This window comes from Orbicella faveolata, unplaced genomic scaffold, assembly GCF_042242905.1.
Source record: "Orbicella faveolata isolate gen_17 unplaced genomic scaffold, um_ofav_v1 contig_24, whole genome shotgun sequence".
Classification (NCBI taxonomy): Eukaryota; Metazoa; Cnidaria; class Anthozoa; order Scleractinia; family Merulinidae; genus Orbicella; species Orbicella faveolata.
This window is the reverse complement of record NW_028301552.1, coordinates 25,632,698-25,653,750: the sequence shown is the minus strand read 5'-3', so window position 1 is coordinate 25,653,750 and position 21,053 is coordinate 25,632,698. Positions and strand designations below refer to the sequence as shown.

Sequence of the window (21,053 nt, the reverse complement as noted above, 5' to 3'; positions counted from 1 at the left end):
TTTGCTGATAACCGAACAGAACACGAAATGTAATTCAACTAAATAACTAGCACCATGCAAACTAAGCGTCTATTTTGTGAGTGCTTGACCAAATGACATCTATGCAATGTGATTGGCTACGCAGGAACGTATTATAGATGGCCATGATAGTGTTATCTTTTTTCTTTGCATGCGGTCTTAAAAAAACATTGCCTAAAATTACCCTAAAAGGGTTAGCCACTGGGCACTGCTACATGTAAAGCAATATACGTAAGACTGATCGTTATAACAATAAGTCTATCGGTTTACTGACTCCTATTTACAAATGAAATAAAGAACTTTAGGAAAACAATAGACATATTTTGTTTCCTCAGACCGTGAAAGGCCACCTTTTCGCAAGTCTTATATAGTGTTCAAACTTTTCGAAATGTGCTGGGTGATTCTTTTGTGACCCGTTCCCGCCGAGGTTGCGTCGGATGCATAAACTGTGCCATGAAATGAAAAAATAGACAAATGCGTTTTTTTCCCCTAAGTTATGTTAACTGCAAAGGTCCTACTCTTATGTCGTGTTAGACCTTTCGTAGGAAACCATTTCACCTCTTTAGCGTGCCATTCGACGCATTGCGTATGTAACATAACGAAACGCCTGCTTCTTAGGTGGCGGCTAATTATTTCCGCGGATAGTATTTCCAGCATTCATACCTTGATGGATCAATAATACCAATCCTTTGCAGTTTACGCTAAACCAAACGTATCAAACGAATGCTTAGTTATTTGTTATAAAATTCATGTCTTTTTCTTCAAGTAACAGAGTACTAAAGCAACACTATAATCGGTTAGATTTAAATGCTTATAACCCAAAAACAGGCCTCGTGACATGAATTTTCTTTAATGTCACTATAATTATGAAACGGACATTAGCACATTAGACAAAAATTTTCCCAAATTTTGAAAAACAAACCGGAACAGACAAACAACGGAAGGATCATGCAGGCACTTTAGAAGTTTGTTTTAAAGTTTGCTATTATTGATCCATGTTGAAAACTGGGACCGAGCTTGTCACGTGACTTACACGATTTGACCCCCTCGAACACTGAACTGAAAGGGAACGAATGCAAAACTAATGCGAAGTCGTTGTTCTTGAATTGTATTCTGGAGTTTTTTTGGTCTTTGAATAGAGTCTTTATCTACGAAAGTGTCGTTTGAATACGTTTTCTACATTTGGTGCCGAGACCCGGGAATTGAAACTGGGATTCTAGCATTGTGAAGAACGTCTCAAAGGAAGCTGTTGTGAAGTCAAAGCTGCACTAGCTGAAAGCACGTGGGCGACCAATTATGCCGCCGAAATTGAGGAATTTGAGAAAATTTCGCGATGGTCACCGAAAGTTCGTCCAGAAAACTATCGAACAAGCCAAAGGGCTAATCTCTGAAGGCAATTCCATCGAAGTGAAAAGGCTGAAATTTCTTCGAACCGCCCTTGAAACGAAAATGTCGGAGCTTCAATCGCTCGACCGCGAAATTGTGGAGCTGGTGGACGACGTAAAAACCATCGATACCGAAGTCTCTGAGAGCTGTGAGATAATGAGTTCCATTCAGGAGTGTATTGTTGAGTTAGAATCTGTTTTGGAAGCTCAAGAAATGCAGGGTAAGAGTCAGGAATTCCCTTCTGTAGCGCAACTTCCTCCTTCCGAAAGCGCGGGAACTTCTCAAGATCACGTTTCGAAGGCAAAGTTGCCGAAGCTCGAGCTTAAGAAGTTTCACGGAAATCCCATACACTGGTATCCCTTTTGGGAATCTTTCGAGTCTGCGGTTCATAAGAACCCAAATTTGTCTTCAGTGGATAAATTCAATTATTTGCAGTCACTTCTTACTGGCACCGCGCGTAGTACGATCGCTGGTCTGGCCCTGACGAGTGCAAACTACGAAAAGGCAGTTGGACTGCTTAAACAAAGATTCGGAAATCGACAGATAGTGATCTCCAGCCACATGGAAGTGCTCACTAAACTCCCCAAGGTGGAATCGATAAGCGAAGTAAAGAAACTCCGAAGCTTGTACGACACAGTGGAATCTCATGTTCGTGGATTGGAAGGTATGAAAATCTCATCTGAAATGTATGGTTGCTTCTTGACACCAATCGTTATGCAGAAATTACCGGAGGAATTTCGGATCGCTATCACACGAAATTTGGAATCGGAGACATGGAATCTGAAAGATATTTTGGGTGAATTTCACAAGGAACTGCAACTGAGAGAACAATGTCTTGTCAATAACAAGGATTCCAGGCCTTCACATCAGAGAGGTGAGTCGCCATTTTCTACATCAGCTTTGTACACTGACAGTTCTGAGAATAAACAGTCTCCTCGTGTTTGGTGCTCATTCTGTAATCAAAATCATCAGAGCTCTAAATGTAATGTTGTCACAAGTATTGAATCTAGAAGGGAAGTTCTTAAAAGGAAGGGCAAGTGTTTTCTCTGTCTCAAGCAAGGACATTTGGCACGTAACTGTCAAGCACCTATGAAGTTTCTTAAATGTCAAGGTGCCCATCATGTAGCAATTTGTGGTAACCCTGATCCAACCCTGGGTGGGCAAGATCGAGAACATGTGGCCAGTGTCTCTACTAGTATGTATGTGGATCAGTCTAGAGGGTCGGTGTTGTTGCAAACCGCAACCGCTGAAGTTGTGCATCCGGATAATGACAGTTTTCCACTAAGTGTTCGTCTGGTTTTTGACTCATGCAGTCAGCAATCATACATGACTAAGGACCTTAAAGACAAACTGGGGTTATCAGTAATAGGTAGAGAGTCACTTCTAATCAAAACCTTTGGTGAGTCTGACGCCAGGCTATGAACATGTGAAATTGTTCAAGTGGGTATCAAAACCAGATGCGATGCAATTGTGTACATTCAAGCCTATGTGGTGCCAGTCATATGTGGCCCTCTGACCCAACAACCCACAGAGCTTGCTCAGTCTAGCTACGAACATCTGCATGACCTCAGTTTAGCCGACAGGTGTGGCGGCAGAGATTTGCCCATCAGCATTCTCATTGGTGCTGATTATTATTGGTCATTGGTCGAAGGTACTATTGTGAGAGGTGCACCATGGGAACCTGTTGCTCTTGCTACAAAGCTAGGATATGTCCTCTCCGGACCCACTATGATTGTGTCTAACCGTGACAATGGTAACACTGTGAATCTTACTGCAACGCATGTACTGAAAGTGGAAGCAAGTGTCGTCGGTCAAGATGAACTTGCCTCTGAACTTGGAAAATTCTGGGACTGAGTCACTTGGCATTCGAGATAAAGGTTCGTCTCTGTATGACAAATTTGTTAGCGAAGTTGAATTCACTGAAGGAAGATATCAAGTACAGCTACCTTTCAAAGAGGACCATGAGCTGCTTCCAGATAATTTTGCTTTGTGCAAATCAAGGTTGGTCTCACTACTGAAACGTCTGAAATTAAAGCCCGAGATGTTAAAGCACTATGATGATGTGATCCAAGATCAGCAACAACAAGGAATTGTGGAACCTGTGGATCAAGGTGTCAACAATGGTGTGGGAAAAGTACATTACATTCCTCATCATGAAGTGATTCGCGTGGACAAGGACACCACAAAACTTCGTATTGTTTATGATGCCAGTGCACGATCAGGAAAGAACACATCAAGTCTCAATGACTGTTTGTATGCTGGTCCACCACTATCTCCCCTCATCTATGACATCCTCCTGAGGTTCCGGGCTCACAAGACAGCCCTCATAGGAGACATTGAGAAAGCTTTTCTAAATGTTTCAGTTCACCCCAAAGATCGTGACTATCTTCGTTTCCTGTGGGTTGATGATGTCACAAGCAGCCACCCGAACCTACAAGTTTATCGATTTGCGAGAGTTGCATTTGGCGTCTCCGCAAGTCCGTTCCTATTGAATGCAACAATTCGTCATCACTTGACTTCTGTTGACATCCCCAAAGAATTTGCTGAGAGAGTTCTGAAAAGTCTGTATGTGGATGACTTTGTTGGTGGAAATGATTCTGACAATTCTGTTTTTCGAGATGTATGAGAATCTGAAGTCATCCTTCAAGAGCGGAGGCTTCAATATGAGAAAATGGGTCTCCAACTCTGAAGCCCTTCAGGAAAGAATTGAACAATCTGAAAGCCAGTCTTCTCAAGTTACAAGCAAGTCTGTCAAGGAGCACCCTGTTCAAGAGGAAGATCAAACCTTCTCGAGTTCCCTGTTTGAGACGTCAAAGAACCCCAGCACAGCAAAACTGAAAGTACTGGGAGTTAGATGGGATAGACGAAATGATTTGTTACTCTTGGATCTGGCCTCTCCACTAGAAACTAGCAATACTTGTCCAGTTACGAAGAGAGCAATTCTTGGTACAACAAGCAAGTTGTATGATCCCCTGGGACTAATTAGTCCAGTCATCATTCTACTGAAGATCATCTTTCAATCTATTTGCAAGACAAGAGTGGGTTGGGATGACCCCGTGGATTCATTCATCCATGAACAGTGGTTAAAGCTTGTTCAAGATGCTAAGAAGGTGGGGGTGGTGGAAGTGAGGAGACACTACCACCTTGGCTTGTCATCAGGAGATTTACAAAGCATTCAACTCCATGGTTTTGCGGATGCAAGTGAGAAAGCCTATGGAGCAGTTGTGTATTTACGCCTTGAAACAACTACTGGAACTGTCTTCACCCAGCTTTTATCGTCAAAAACCAGAGTTGCTCCGATAAATGGAGAAACCATACCTCGACTGGAGTTACTAGGTGCTCTTGTTCTGGCCCGACTGGTCAATACTGTGTTGACAGCATTTGACGGAGCATTGGAAGTTGATGCTGTGTTCTTCTGGTCAGATTCGCAAATTGTTCTGTGGTGGATTTGGGGTGTAAACAGAGAATTCAAGCAATTCATTAAAAACAGAGTGGTTGAGATCCGTCGACTTACAAAGCCAACTCAGTGGAATTATTGCCCCACAGAATCCAATCCAGCTGACATCTGCTCACGTGGTACGATGACCTCGAAACTGATCACCAACCAATTGTGGTGGAGTGGTCCTGAGTTCCTTAGAAAGGAAAAGCAGTGGTGGCCAAGTCTTGCAATGAACTCTGCTGAAGTCACAAGTGACGATTCAGATCCTTGCCTAGAACTGAAGAAGGGAAGCTGTAACAGCCACACAAAGCAGCATGATGGTACAGTTCTTGCTAACATTGCCTCTGGAGAGGTGACGTCAGAAAAGTCACTAAATCTTGATTGCATCATTCCCTTGGAAAGGTTCAGTAGTCTTCAAAGACTTGTGCGAGTCACTGCATATGTTGTGCGATTTGTTTCTAATCTCAAGCAAAGTAAAATGAAGAAGAGGTTAGTGGATGGAGTAATAAAGCATGAAGAGGTGGATTGTGCAAGAGAGCTTTGGATCAAGGAGGTTCAGAAATCTGTATACAACAACAAGAACTTTGACCAGGTCAAGATCTCATTATCACTGTTTACAGATGACAAGGGAATTCTGAGGTGTGGTGGTCGTCTTAAAAATGCCCCGATTCCGTATGATGCTCGATTTCCAATATTCCTTCCAAGATGTTCACGACTAACTTACCTAGTGATAAATGATTGTCATCTCAAGGTTCTTCACAATGGTGTGAGGGACACTCTCACAGAGCTAAGGTCCAGATTCTGGGTAACAAAAGGAAGGCAGGCTGTGAAAACTGCGATAGGAAAATGTTCTGGTTGTAAGAAGTTAGAGGGCAGAAGCTATGCAGTTCCCCCTCCCCCACCTCTTCCTGAATTTCGATTGAGCGATGACTTTGCTTTTACTCGAGTAGGAGTGGACTTCGCTGGGCCCATGTATGTCAAGGATGTATTCTCAAAGAATGGAGATTTGAACAAGGTCTATATAGCTTTGTTCACGTGCGCTGCAACCCGAGCTGTTCATCTGGAACTTGTCCCAAATCTGAGTGCGGAAAGTTTTATCAGAGCCCTTACTCGCTTTAAAGGGAGACGAGGAATTCCTGTCTTGATTGTCAGTGACAATGGGAAAACATTTAAGGATTCAAGAGTGCAGGCATATTGTCAGTGCGACGGTACACAGTGGAGGTTCAATGTCGAAGCGGCCCCTTGGTGGGGTGGTTTCTTTGAACGTCTAGTAAAATCAGTCAAGTTGAGTTTGAAGAAGGTCATACGAAATGCCCGGTTAAACTATGACGAGCTGTCTACTGTCCTTGTAGAAGTGGAAGCAGCCTTGAATTCACGACCCTTGACATATGTCTTCGATGAAATGGAGGAACTATTAACACCTTCACACCTGATTGTGGGCCGCAGAATTTTGTCAGTACCATCAAAGAACTCATCGAACGAAGTTGATCAAACTGAAGTTGATCAAACTGAGGGAACAGTGGCGGCTTGGGAAGATCGAACGATTACTTCCTGGTCGAGATGGTCATGTTCGAAGTGCAGTGGTGAGAGTCAAGTCTGGTAATTCGCCAACCGCGGAATGGAGACGCCCATTGCAGAGGCTCTATCCCCTGGAAGTGAGGTTGGATAATGGAACTGCCAACCCTGTGCCCCGAGTGGCAAATGTTCCTGTTACAGTAGTGAAGGACGAGGATGTCCCAGTTGTCGTCGTGAATTCTGACTAAGATAGATGTATTGAGTTCATTCTGTTATATAGAGTTTATGCTCGTAAGATTGTTTCAACTTTAAATGAACTTTGAACTTTGATTGATGACGTCAATCAACGCGGGGGAGTGTGTTGAAAACTGGGACCGAGCTTGTCACGTGACTTACACGATTTGACCCCCTCGAACACTGAACTGAAAGGGAACGAATGCAAAACTAATGCGAAGTCGTTGTTCTTGAATTGTATTCTGGAGTTTTTTTTGTCTTTGAATAGAGTCTTTATCTACGAAAGTGTCGTTTGAATACGTTTTCTACAATCCAGCAAAATGTCAGTGCCGGAAGCCGTTATCAAACGCCTTAACACCGCAAAAACACTAGATTGTCAAGACCAACTCAACTTTGCCGTGTCTATCCCCAAGCAATTTCGTAATGAAGTAATAAATTAGTTCGCTGAATTTTTACTTCAAATTTTCATCGAAACCTTCTTCTCTCCAGATAAATAATCTTAATTCGATCTGATTTGATTCCCTGCCCCGCCACTACTTCTTCGAGGCCGACCCTGAACAAAGAAATGCAAAAAGCGTCATGAAAGAAAATTTCCGTTACTGTGTATTTATGGCTCCATTGCTCCAATGCGCACTTTTCGCCCGCAGATATTACTTGAAAGGAGAACCCAAGCTACTAGGAAGTCTTTTACCCGTATCGCAATGACCGCATTAATTTATTATTAACTGCTATCTTGCAGTTAGTTATAAGTTAATAAATTGCATACACTGATTAAAACGTAACGCAAAACGAGAGAAGAAAGAAAAGAACTACAATATACAAATGCTGAAACGGTGCACAGTTGAAGTGGTCACAAAGTAGTGTTTGCTATTTGTGGTTGGCATGGTAACATCAATTTGCCTGAGAGGGGGTACATTAACGCAAAGGTTAAATAAGAAACTCGTACCTTTCCTGGAGAATAGATCCCTGAAGCCAACCGACTTGACTACCTTGACGGAGCAACCGTAGGGCGTTTGTTGCATCTGGTCTTCCACACGGTTGGACAACTGTGCAGGCTTCATATACGTTCCAAGCGTTGCGCCACTCCAATTGACATCTCTTAGCATACTTCTGAGTTTGCTTTAACCTTTCACCTTTGCGGTGGAAACGGATAATCTTTTCTTTGGTGTCACCATTTTCCTCTTTCTTCAGGACTTCTTGGAACGGATGATGAAGACAGGGGTTTAATAAATTAAAAAGCAGCATCCCGTAGGCCCACATGTCCACGCGCAGTAAATCCTTAACTGTGGCTCCCCCACGTAAAATGTCACCTCCGATAAGTATTTCCGGAGCCATAAAGGGTACAGTCCCCCTGTCAATGTCCAAGGTTCTCGATTGGCACACAGATCTTGTTTGAAGAAATAATGACCTACTCTCACCAAAGTCAGTCAGCTTACATACAACCGACTGGTGACTCCACGCATAAGCGAGTTTATCGCGATCTTCCTCCTCGCGGTAATGGTGATTGCTCACTAGGACATTGGCTGGTTTTAAATCTCGGTGGGCAATCCCTCTTTCGTGCAAATAAAGCAATCCAGCGGCAATATCGGACGCGATCTTCGTCATGAAGGATCCTTCAATACCCTCGCAATTGTGGGTGTCAAGGCAAGCCATAAAATCTTTTAGTGAGCTGACCTGGCCTTCTCCTCCGAAAACGCTAAGGTCAAAATAAACATATTCCAGCATAAGTGCCACTGGATCGTGGCATACAGCTTTGAATCCAACGATGTTGTCGTGCTTGAGGTCGTACAACAACCTAGCCTCTTTGGCGAACGCATCGATGAAGTCGAGTGAAGACCCGAGCAATTTCTTAACAACAACCGTTTCACCTTTCCTGGCCGAATCTCCGTCCTTCCTCCTTGTGTATTCGGTGACAAAAACGGCCCCAAATGACCCTTGCCCGATGACATCTTGTCTGCCGATATCAGTCCACTTAAACTGCGGAAGATCTTCGAAGCGACCGATTCTTTTTTTCTTGGAAGTAAACGCAATGGGTATTTTGAAGTTGTCTTCGGAAGACCGCATCGCGTAGAAAGAGGAATGATGAAGCACACAATGACGAATTATACGCGAAATTCCCGCCAAAATATCTAACAACCGACCGATGAGAGTTTCTGTGTCAGATAGCTTATAATACTGTCATGAAACAGTAAATTCTCCTCAACTCTTGACTTAAAAAGTAAACTAAGATAAATTATGTCAAAGAATACCGCCGGCACATCGTTCGGGATATAGTTACTGTATTGCTGGTTTTCAGTGTCACGCCACTCAAAATACATCAAAATAAAAATAAATCAAAATCAAAACCGTTCAATAGATAAAGTACAGAATCTGGGAAAAGAAAGAAAGTAAATATGCTAAGACTCCCGCCTAGATTCAGGTCACAGCAACTTTTCTTATGCAAGATATACGGACAAACTTTTTACCACATTTAAAGAGATTTGTATGGAGACGCCATGCTGGCCGGAAACCAACAGAAACATCTGTCACTGAGTTTGCCACAAAAGCGTGAGAAAATCATAAACATTACAATAGTACTTTTTCTAATACTGTTCAGATAGCCAATTTCCATGAAGTACATCACCTTTTTAACAAACATTACAGCTCTCTCGGCCGCCGTGTAAATGTCACGTCACGCAAAGCTTAGAAATTCAAGCGTAGTCTATCACAAAACCAAGAACCCATTGTGCGTGCCATATTTTTGTAGTTAAGTAGCATGTCTTTCCAGTAGTACTTGATAACGCTAGGACAAATATCTATCGCCGCGAAACTCAATTTAAAAACGTCACAGTCCGGAGTTCAATTCTTCAGGCGGATCAATTCTTCGGTCGGTGTAGCAGATCTCAAAGAGTAAGAATCGAGATTTGAACCGCTTAACTAGCCCGCTAAACATATATGCTTTAGCGTGCGATACAATTACAATGAATAATAATTCCCAGAGATTCCCGCTTTTAAAAATTCCCGCTTTTAAAAATTCCCCATTTTAGAGATTCCCGCTTTTAAAGATTCCCCATTTTAAAGATTCCCGCTTTTAAAGATTCCTCATTTTAAAGATTCCCCATTCCCCGTTCCCCATTCCCCATTCCCCATTCCCCATTCCCCATTCCCCATTCCCCATTCCCCATTCCCCATTCCCATTCCCCATTCCCATTCCCCATTCGCATTCCCCATTCCCATTCCCCATTCCCCATTCCCCATTCTCCGATTCCCCGATTCTCCGATTCCCTGATTCCCCGATTCTCCGATTCCCCGATTCCCCGATTCTCCGATTTTCCGATTCCCCGATTCCCCGATTCCCCGATTCCCCGATTCCCCGATTTTCCGATTCCCCGATTCCCCGATTCCCCGATTCCCCGATTCCCCGATTCCTCGTTTTAAAGATAGCCTTTACAATAGTAAGTGCAGGTAACGATTGTTTTGTTTTTATTGCATGCAAATATAACGAGATATTTTTATTTTTTAGTTACAATGGGTAATTTGACACTCTTGTTTTTCACAAGGTGGTAAATTCAATTAGAGCTGACGAATCGTCACCATTTGTTCCCACGAGATGTTTGCTATTTTTAGTTACAAATGGTAACTCGACACTTTTGTTTTTCATTTGGGAGTAAATTCAATTAGAGCTTACAAGTTATCGGCTATTGTTCCCAGGATATTAAACAAAAAAGAAGCTTTCATTTCTAGAGTGTTTTTACGTCTCTGCAGTAGCAGTTTAATATTTTTATTTGATGGGCATTTTATGACATTCTTTTCAGTCCGATATTTTTAAAGGTAATAAGTATGAAAACTGTTCAAATGTTCTTTGAAGACTGCGTGGCACCAAGTTAAAGTGCAATTTAATTAAATCAGACTTTCAACGTGTCAGAGAGGTCTTTTCTCTTTCTTTCAATTTTCGGTGAAGTAGTGTTGTTGCGTTGTGTTGTGTAAAAAGGGTAAACTTACGACTCGTATAAAATGCGAAAAGTTTTCTTAACTTGAGTATTTTTGAGCAAACATTCCTCTTGGGGGCTGGAAGGGCTCCCGAGGGGGTACTCCCAGAAAAATTGGTTGGGGGTGTGCGGCCCGCTTCCCAAAACCGTTACCCTATTTATGACCAAAATCTGCGATATTCCTTACCCTATTTATGACCTGACCAAAAATTCGAAACCCTATTTACGACCTGACCCTCAAATCAAAACCCTGTTTCAGACCTGCGTTATAATTAGCTCCCTAGTTCAAACCAATGTTAAATTACCGTAAACATATAAATTTGTGAAGGGCTTTTGTTGATTTTCTTTTCGATAATGATGAAAAAGTCGCTTCTTCTTAAAGCATACCCATATCAAGGCTAGAGTGCAAAAACCGTACCCTATTTATGACCAAAATGACTAAAATCAGCTAAAATCGATACCCTATTTATGACCAAAACGTCTAAAAAGCCACACCCTTCAAGGCCGCACAGACCTATATAGCCCATATAAGGAGGTCCCCCCCCCCCCCGGGGGAAGGGCTACGTGATCGGTGAGTGAGGGAGTTATGCATGTGCGCGTGTCAGACCAATCACAGTGTGGGTTGTACCAAAGAACGAATAAAATTGCCTGTTAGAAAATAAGATGGTATCTACATTAATCTGGAGACGTGTCAGATTACTGTAGTTTGTTCAGTCAAACATTTTAGGGCTTACTATTTAGTTATCTTACCATTACCGATGTAACATCGTATGTACATCATAAACTCCCGGTTTCTTTCTTGCTATACATCGCAACCGAAAAAACTTGTCAAATCAACCAAATCATTACTGTAAACAGTTCCATGAATGCTCCTATCTCCGAGACTTATAGTTCACAAAAAAATAACTCTTGCACGCCTTGCGTGCCTATGTTTATGAAACTTGCTGGCAAAATTGCTAGCAATTCACCGCGCAATTAATACCGTCCCAGAAATCCCGTGCCGTGAAACTCAAATTGAAAGATACCTAGATCCATTTGGTGTTCAACTATAAAATCATTGTATCCTGCTCGCAGAAAACCAGTTAGGATCAAGAACACGATTCCAGCAGCAGATACTTAAGCTTTTTCAACTACAAAAATTGAGATTTGTGTTTAAATTCTGTTTGGGTTAGTCGTTCGTCCGGTAAGCGACCGGACGACGAGAGCGCTTTCAAGGAGGATATTGCTATTTAAAGTAGAGGAGAGGGGGTGGGGGATACACGTATCACTGGCCGCCATTTTGGAGGAGATACACATATCACTAGTGATATGTGTGCGGGGATACACATATCACGGGGATACACATATCACTGTGACACGGCGTAAGCACCGTATTCGCGGTTGAACGGTGTCGACAAAACCAGGAGCGGACCGGACCGGACCGGACCGGACCGGATCACGGATTGGATCACGGATCGGATCACAGAAAAAAAAAAAGTTTTAAAGAAAAAAAATCCAAAAAAAAAAAATAAAATCGTTTATAAGATAATAATAAATAACAATAAAAGAGGAAAACTAAAATATGTTATAAAAGGAAATTACAGTGCAAAGTAGAGGAGGGGAGGGGGCTTAAGAACGGAAGTCTCTTATTTACATGTAGGTGGGACTTTGGGCAATAACCGATGTGGGATGGGGGGGAATTTAACCGGAATTTTACCAAATTTAATGAAGTTTCTTGCCTCGACGTTGTGGCCGTTTCGTTTTACAGAAATAGAAAGTTTACATTATATAATCGCTCAAAGTATAATCCCAGCTGAAGGTAAGGAAGAACGCGTCACGGCCAGTACAAGGCAACAGTGAGAGGACGGCCCTGTCTAACGCCGAAGGAACACAGAAAAGCTACCACAGGCACAATCCTTTGGAACAGAGCAAATATGACTAGTAAGTGATAAACGCACTGGATGCAACAACAACAACAACAATTTTTATTTGCACTCTCTCACACTATAATACAAAATCTACAAAAACGTCATGCGCGTACCATAAATCACCTTTATTTAACAATTATTCCGTGAGCGCGCGTTGGATATGAGATGGTAAATAGCCAACCTCATATCCAACAAGCGCGAATGGAATAATTGTTTTATTAAATTCGGTGCGTTTGTGTACTTGGAAATTATAGCTTACCTAATTTTATTGGATTTTAATTTTACTAAGCGACCGGAAGTCGATGTGGCAAAAACAACAACAAGTGGTAAATCACATGACATGCGCGTCGTTTGTAAAATTAGTTGAATGAAAATTTGAAAGCGAAGCAAGCGAATTTGCTGAATGAAATTACAATCAAGAAGAATTTAAGGAACGTCTACCACATGAAGGAGATATAACCTTGGTCACAAAGTTTGAAAAGCGTTCAAGTTCGAGTCATAGAGAAGAGCCGAATAATCGTGCACTTGCACATTGCCGTTGTAATAATGCTGCGGAAAACTTTGATCGCCATGTGACACAGACGTTGTGCCAAAATTATTCTCGACAATACCTCTTTCAGGATTCCTTTGCTTTGAAAGCCTTGGCATTTTGAGCTGTATGTGTGAGCTCATTGTTGGCTAGATTCAGAGTCAGGGACAGAAACTATCTTAGCGTCAGATTCATTTTCAGAGTCTCCGAGGCCGCCCTGACGGTTTTTCGTGGCTGGTAAAGAACCGGGTTTACTTCGGTTAGTTTCTCATCTGCTCATTGGAAATTTCTCTCTTATGCACTACGCCGGCAATGATGTCTGTTTTCCTGAGGCCTTTTACAAATGCTCAAATAATTTATTTGCCTGGTCGGAGATAGTGGAAAACGGTTTGTTGTGCGGCGGCGTACGAAGGAAATGATCAATGGTGGCTCCTGTGGATTTCGTGGATCAACTTTTGTAATACGTGCCATCTTTCTTCCTCGCAGAAGTATAAAAACACTTCAAACAAACATTCAGTTCTTCTTTTGACATTTCTTATATCGGTTTGGAAAATTTGATGCCACCAGGACTAGTAAGCCATTCTGTTAAGGTAAACATTGTTTTTGTTACATAATCTTCATGAATGCGTAAAATCTCGACGGTCATATTTTAATTTTGCAACTTTTATGGGAAACTTAACGTATACGTACCGTTAAATAATCTAATCTCGAACTTTGTGGCTTTTTTGTTGTTACTGGGACGGCATTGTCCATAATTTCCTGTATTTCTTCTGTAAATAACTCACCGAATCTGCTTTTTTCATCCATTTTTTTGGCGACGAAACTTGGCTTCCCGCGAAAAGGTTTATGCCGAGCGACATTTACCGCATTATAAATTTCCAAAATTTCAATATAAGGTCAAACGCAGGTATAATGGCTGGTAACCGAGATCCAGTGAACCAATCAGAAAGCTAGAATTGCATTATCCGAGGTTGAGTATTTAATAAATCATATTATATCGTATCGGAAATCGTAAATTTGAAATAATTCTAAATGACTGTGTGCAGGAGAACATGAACTGGACGATAGAGTTCTGTAATAATTTTCACTTCATGCTGTAAATTTTCACCCACTTGAAGAGAAACCCCTACTTCCGTCCCAAGTGTTACTACAACAGCTCTTTTCTGGAAAAAAGCTTTTTGACAACCGTGGCGGCTTAGAGCATAGCGTTCGCCATGATATGCGGCATAAGGGAAAACAAATAGCATTTAAACAAAAAAAAATTGCTCAAAAGAATGCCAAGACTTATTTGTGTTTGAAACATACCAATTCTTTGTTGCTTTTCAATAAATCCTTTGTTGCCTTTCAATACTTTCTTTTGATCAAATTTTTTTTTAATGCCAGTAGCTTCGGGATGTGTGTGTGCGTGTATATGTGTGTGTGTGTGGGGAGGGGGGGGGGGGGGTAACCATTTCATTCAATTTCATGTTTATTATCCTCCTACCATCGAATGTTGCTCTTATGTATTGGTATGTTAACCAATGTACTCGTATATAACCTGTATATCACCGTCTGTATGTATTGGTATGTAGTCGTATGTTACTCGTATGTTATTCGTGTTTACTCGTATGTTACTCGTATTTATTATATTAGTCTATATGGCTTTGGCTTGTGGCCGATATAACGCACGCTCGGATTGGCTAAGAGCGAGATCTGAACGGTCATTATGCAGCCGTAATGCCCACGGGCCGATTACGGATTATGCAATTAGGAAGAGTTCGGCAGATCTGTCGTGCATCCTGAGCAGAACACCACGAAGAAACTTATAAGTTATCATCTTAGTCACAACAATTACCGAAATATTGAACTTCGTCACAGTTCTCATCAAATAGATTCCCTCGCTTTAACGCAAGCAAGTGTAAATCAGCTTCCAGGATCATCAGATGTAAACAATCGGGCGGTTTCTGTCCGTAGCAGTGTTTCTCATAACTTCAGGAAGTTTGAGATGTTCACAAGGCTTTAAAAGTTCATCCATAAATCCCGGAATGAAGAAGGCGAAGATATGTTGTCGAAAGCGAATGCAAAGATCGATTTATTTTGAGCAGTGCATTCTGAAGCATTAGTATTTTTTCTTTTTTCACTAAAAGACCGTTGGTTTGGACTATTGTGAAGCACTTTCTTTTTTTTCTAAATGCGTTGACGTTTCGCCACAAAGTCGGTAAAACTCCCTCATCAACTTGTGGCACCATGATACTAAAATACAACCTCCTTTTTGGCTAAAGTTGTTCCACTTTTTTGAGGCTTTGACAATCACTTTTCCCGCAAAGAAATGTGTGTTTTTAACGAAATACGTAAGACAGTGGTGAAGTTCCCTGACGGCGAGGTGGAAAACGCGGGACCGGCGTGGCTAGGTGGAAAACGCGGGGCCGGGCTCTCGGGGTCCCGGGGTGTGGAAAACGCGGGGTCTGGTGGAAAACGCGGGGTCTACGTGGAAAACGCGGGATCTAAGAGGAAAACACGGGGGAAACGTTTTTTCGAGAAAATATAAATTCATATCAGTTCCGCTTCGCGGCGTGAAACGCGTTTTTCGATCAAAGCAAATTAAACATTTCGTGACAAAGAAAACCATGCAAAAGCCAACGTGCCGTGCAGCGGTTTTCTTTTGCATGGGGCGTCTATGTTATTTTTCTCAGTAACTTGCGTGTTTTTTTTTTTTTTTGTACCTTTGAAAAAGAAATATTGAAATAATAAAGATTGTTTTGCTTACTATCTTAAACCATGAAAAAGCCTTTCTTTACAAATAATCACTTTCGACCGGTCATTATTTATCGCCTGGGGGATGGCGGGGGATTTTCGGTTAAAGACAGTACCATTTCGCTGATTTCGTTATTTTATTGAAGTATCCCCCTTGTAGTTATTAATAAATTTCATCATACCCCCTCAATGTCTCCGTAAACATATTCACCTTTCGACATGTATATTTAGTGCTTTTAACGGTCATATGACAGTAATATTTCTAATCATGATGCTGACTTACAGAACCCCAACAGGTTTGGCGGGATGCGGGATTTAGCTTTTTCGCCGTGATATTTGGGATTTGAGCTGAAAACAGGGGCGGGAAGCGGGAATTACAATTACGAGCGGGAGCGGGATCTCGTATTTTTATGGGCTTGGGATGCGGGATTCGGGTTGGGATGCGGCATTAACGCAGAAACGTCTTTGTGGGCGGGATCGGCATTTCCAGGCAAAAAAAGGCGGGATAGCGGGATTAACAGAAAAATATGGACGGGAAAGCGGGATCTGAGAACCCTATTGTGACCCTGTTAGAAGGTGATGCTGTGTCAGCATGCATTCTCTTCAAGGCATTTCCCATTGAGGAAATGTTTCCCGCCATCGCCGCCATGGTCTGATTCATGTTGGCGATCATAGCGGCGAGCGAGTCGCTCGAGTTCCTAGACTTTTCAGTGTTTTCTGCTGCGTTGGTCGATTCCATGTCGTCTCTCAAAAGGGCGTCTTCATCATGGCGGTAATCTCTGTCTTGTTCCTTGGACATGGTCGGATAAAAGTACCGAAAAAACTGCAGAGCTCGCCAGATAAGCTTAATCTCCCAAAGATCACACACAATTGATCTCCCAGGTTCGCGCGCTCTCTCACGTGACTCCGAAACGACCAATGACCAATGATGAAGTAGAATTTCTTTTCTCAAAATACAACTTTCCCTGTGTATTTATTTGTTTCTATATTTGTTAATCCACAATTTTTTATCTTACTATTTTTCAGCGCTGAAAAAATTTTTAAGGTTTTAGTTTGAATTTCATCAATCAATTACGAGGACTTTAGGACGCGAAGTTGACAAGTTGTTGAATGGTTCAAGGGTTAATTCACACAGGCAGTTTATTTTTGGAAAGCAAAGCTTGAGTTTGTTTCGAGGTAACACGGCTTTCCAAGGAAACATGGTCAAAACTGGACTGTTCTTTACTTTTTTTTTCCTAAAAGTGAACTGCTAACTATGAAAATCGAGAGTTGAATATACCATTTGGACTGAATGAAATATGCGCCGGATATGAACAGTCCACCTCAGGCGGTGTGAATTTTCTAATAATTATTATTTGTATTTCTTAAATTTCTATTTCTAGTTTATTTATGTATTTCATTATTCTTTTAATTCACTTTTAAATTTTTTTTATTTCTATTTTTTAAATATGTTTTAATTTTTTTTTAAGACTCTGCACTCCACGTTTTCGGAACAGCCAATATGGGGTACTACATTTTATCTGTACACGCAATCTTAAACATCTTTTTGGAGAGGGCATTTTACATCCAAAATAAAACAAAAATCTCATTATTGAAACTTAAGTTACCTGTAGCATTGGGAAGTCCCGTCTCTAAACTTAAAAGCAGGCTTTTAAGTTATCTACGTCTATCTCAGGGAAAAATAAAAGTTTACTCTGCTAGATGGTCACTGGCCACATTTAGTAATCATTTAACCTGTGCTTTCCTCGTTCGTGAACGTGAGGGGTCGCTCATTGTGCCCCTACCCACGTATCCTCAAAAGTATCTACTTAATAGTAATCAAATTTATATGGCAAGTAAATCATTCAAAATAGTTTACTTAAGTAATTAGCGCTTTTCAATCATGTCGTTATTGCATATGTGAATGACATAACAATTCAAATAATACAAAGGGTTAAAGTTCCTCGTCTTCGTCATTTTCTTGGAGGTTGCTTCATTGATTTTCACAAGTGCAATCGGCCGTGCAGGAGAGTCCAACTCTCCACCAAGAACATCGTACTTTGCATCCCTTCTTACACCTGCACATAATCAGTTCCAAGAGCTGGAGCTGGATCTTTCTCCATCAATTTGGAAACAAGGTGTCCGGGCTCATCCGTTGTCCACCCATTTCCATCTGGCGATGTTAGTGAAAGCCTCCTCTCTCGGGCATGTTTCCAGATAAAGCATTGATAGTTGGCCCTTTTGACATGATGCACTATCTTCAGTAAGGGGAAGTTTGCTGTTCTCCAGGTGTTTCTTGGTAACAAGCTTGCACCTGAGATGGTTCAAATTTGACTAAGTGGCTTCTCCGTATAGAAGACCGATAAATTTGAGAGAAACAGTCAACGTTTCATCGCTTATGACTGTGCAGTCTGTACCCAGGTTCTTCAGTCCAACAGGGTCATCTTTATGTTTCTCCAGTGTAGTGAACCCTCCCCTTCTGCCTATGCCGTTTAGGTTACTCGTGGAATCGCATCCTGTCAAAGCATGCATGGCCGGTAAAAGATTTCACACATCTGGACCCACAGCCTCGTGCACGGGAATGAACCTTCTGTTTCCTCCAGTACCTGTGTGCAACCAATGCCCTTGAATGGACAGTTGGCTGAAGTGATACCGACATAAAGCTGCTACATCTGTGTCTCAAGAAAAAGCGATGATCCTCTTGGAAGAATTGTTGATGTCTGATGACTGGTTTGCAATATATTCGCAATGCACAAACACTCTAGTGTCTGCTTCCTGGTGGTCGGAATAGAGAGGAATTATATCTGCTCTGTTCAACGTCTTGGTCACTTTCACTGCTGACTCATCTTGTGATGCTAGAATGAGTGTTTGATCATCCTTGAGTTGTCCGGGAAGGCTCTCACACCAATCAGAAAGTAGAAACGTCAACAAATTAGGTTTGGTTTTTCCACTGGACAAATAAAGCTTGAGACTGCATGGCGCGCAGGTAACTTCGTTTCTCTGCTCTGAATCTATATTTGTATGGCCGTCCACTGAGATTCTCCCGACAATATGGACTTGACTGGCGAACTGGAATTCAGCAATTTGCAGACTGAGGAATATTTTACCACGTAAAACTAAGAAATCGCCATACCGCGCATTTATACTGCCATATTTTAACTATTGTAACCAAGTCTGGCACCACTGCGGAAAAAGAAAACACTGCTAAAATCGAGAATGTCAACGAAAGGGCTTTAAGGTACATCATCAAAACTAAAAGTGTATCTCATTGGAGAGCATGCGTGTAGTCCGTGAGAGCGGACGTGAATTTTAAGCGGCAGTAAATTCCCTCTTCTCCCTTGTGCAAAATCATTGGTAAGCTTGTCAAGGTCAATGACAGGAAAGAAAAACAAACGGGGAGACCGTGGCTCTACTGAAGAGGAGACAAACGCAGCAAAAAGGCCCAACAAAGAACTTAACGGTCAGGAAGAAGTAAGCGGCAATATGGCGGACAATGACGAAGCGTCTGATGCCGAACCCACGCTATACGATATAGGAAACATGCTGGAGGACCTTCAAAAGTCTGTCTCGAGCATTCTTAAAACTAAAACTAAAACTACGGGGGCAAGAAGATGAAACCGAAAATCTGTACACAGCGCTAGATGACTTGGAGCAGTACACCAGGAAAAACGGCCTAGAAATTCAAGGTATACCGGATCAGTGCTACTCTACAACTGAAGATGTAGTATTAAAATTGGCGAGCGTGTTAAATGTTAATGTTAATCCTAACGACATTGAGATATCACAGAAACTCAAACGCCGTGGCAATAATCCTAGCCCGAGTATTGTGAAATTTCTGAGTCACAAACTGAAAACGAGCTTATACAAGGAAAGAGTGAAATTACGAAATGTTAAAGTGACCGACTTATTTCCCGGCTATTCCAATGCGGTAAGCTCCAATGGACCACGTATATTTTTTGACGAAAATCTGCCAGTTTATAGGCGCAAACTCGTATCTAGGGCAAGTGAAATGAAAAGAGATGGACTCTTGACGAGTTTCTGGACAATCGACGGGAAATTGTTTGTAAAAACATCACCGAGCGGAGTTCCTGTTCGAATTTTCAACAACTATGATTTAGATGAATTGTAAACGATTTATCTGTTTTGTTCGACAAGACAATGCATTTGAACTAGCCGTAGATAATTAAGCTTTACTCTGTAATCCGCTATATTGTCTCAGTTTTTTTTTTCTTCATCAATTTTGAGAGGAGGGAAAGGGTGGGAGAACTTAAAAAGGTCAGTACCCAATTCGGACTTAATTGTTTTGTGTTGAGTGTTTCACATTTCTGTGCGTATTTTTTGTCTTCGTATTCATTTCTAGAAAGCCTATTTTGTATTGTAATATTTTTGTCTGTTTTTGAAAAGTGATGTCCAACAAATAAGTATGTAAAATCATCTCTCTGAATGTTAGAGGTCTTAGAAATTCGATCAAGAGGAGCAGCATGTTTACATTTCTTAAAGATCAAAACGCTACCATCTATTTTCTACAGGAAACATATTCGGAACCGAGTGATGAGTCATTCTGGAAAAATGAATGGGAAGGTGAAATTTTTTTCCCATGGCACTCGCCACAGTAAAGGAACTTGCATATTAATGAGGCCCTGCTGGTGTGCAATTTAGTATAAATTATTAAAGCCACACCCACAGAGGGGGAGGAGCAGATCTAACAGTACCAGCAAGGATATTTATATGGGTAACAACATTGCAACCCCCCTCCCTTTGCTGGGTAGATACAGGAAACAGAAACAAAACACTGATTATGGTGGCAAACATGGGTGGCAGGGAAGACAGAGCCTATCTCCCCTAGAGTAGCGGCGTCTCTAGGGGAACCTATGTTACTAAGGGGACCAGAAGAGGGGTGCCCTTCTGGGAGGACAATAGGTCAGATGGTACGATGGCACCATCCTGGAGAGATCCGGACCTATTTCCTTGGAAGTAACATAGGATGGACCAGAAGAGGGGGTGCCCCTCTGGGAGGACAATAGGTCAAATGGTACGATGACACCATCCTGAAGAGATCCGGACCTGTTTCCAAGGGTGGCCGTAGCACTTACTGTGGGGCAAAGTGCAGCCTAGGTTGCACTTCCCTGCCACCAAAAAACCTTTATTGACTAAGCAGCTATGGTTTATACACCATATAACAAATAGAACGTGGCAGTGAAGAAACCAAGAAGGTTCAGCAGGCGAAAGCCACCTTCTCATGAAAGGTAATTACAACCACAGGGAGGAAAAAGATGGGAAAGGACAAAGCTACCAATACAGGGAGGGAAGGAATGGGAAAGCGGAGAACGGCCTAGCTTGAATAC

At 41.8% G+C, this 21,053-nt stretch overlaps 4 protein-coding genes and 1 pseudogene across 4 annotated transcripts; 4 read left to right on the top strand and 1 right to left on the bottom strand.

The window, feature by feature from the left end:
• Positions 1–999: 999 nt before the first annotated feature.
• LOC149111037 (uncharacterized) lies at positions 1,000–3,180 on the top strand. Its single transcript, XM_089292033.1, has one exon. It carries the CDS (start codon positions 1,315–1,317, stop codon positions 2,824–2,826), a length of 1,512 nt encoding a protein of 503 aa, XP_089148159.1. The 5' UTR covers positions 1,000–1,314; the 3' UTR covers positions 2,827–3,180.
• Positions 3,181–3,220: 40 nt separating this feature from the next.
• On the top strand, positions 3,221–4,030 carry LOC149111036 (uncharacterized). Its single transcript, XM_089292365.1, has one exon. The coding sequence runs from the start codon at positions 3,221–3,223 to the stop codon at positions 4,028–4,030; it is 810 nt and encodes a 269-aa protein (XP_089148491.1).
• Positions 4,031–4,067: 37 nt separating this feature from the next.
• On the top strand, positions 4,068–6,446 carry LOC149111035 (uncharacterized). The gene has a single exon (XM_089292364.1). It carries the CDS (start codon positions 4,068–4,070, stop codon positions 6,444–6,446), a length of 2,379 nt encoding a protein of 792 aa, XP_089148490.1.
• A 477-nt stretch (positions 6,447–6,923) lies between these two features.
• On the bottom strand, positions 6,924–9,699 carry LOC149111034 (interleukin-1 receptor-associated kinase 4-like). Its single transcript, XM_089292034.1, has one exon. It carries the CDS (start codon positions 8,654–8,656, stop codon positions 7,520–7,522), a length of 1,137 nt encoding a protein of 378 aa, XP_089148160.1. The 5' UTR covers positions 8,657–9,699; the 3' UTR covers positions 6,924–7,519.
• A 9,381-nt stretch (positions 9,700–19,080) lies between these two features.
• On the top strand, positions 19,081–20,870 carry LOC149111033 (uncharacterized; annotated as a pseudogene).
• Positions 20,871–21,053: the final 183 nt, after the last annotated feature.

Excerpts from the sequence above, each read along its gene's own strand:
- LOC149111036 (XM_089292365.1), top strand. The coding sequence starts at position 3,221 with ATGAACTTGCCTCTGAACTTGGAAAATTCTGGGACTGAGTCACTTGGC.
- LOC149111034 (XM_089292034.1), bottom strand. The coding sequence starts at position 8,656 with ATGCGGTCTTCCGAAGACAACTTCAAAATACCCATTGCGTTTACTTCC.
- LOC149111035 (XM_089292364.1), top strand. The coding sequence starts at position 4,068 with ATGAGAAAATGGGTCTCCAACTCTGAAGCCCTTCAGGAAAGAATTGAA.
- LOC149111037 (XM_089292033.1), top strand. The coding sequence starts at position 1,315 with ATGCCGCCGAAATTGAGGAATTTGAGAAAATTTCGCGATGGTCACCGA.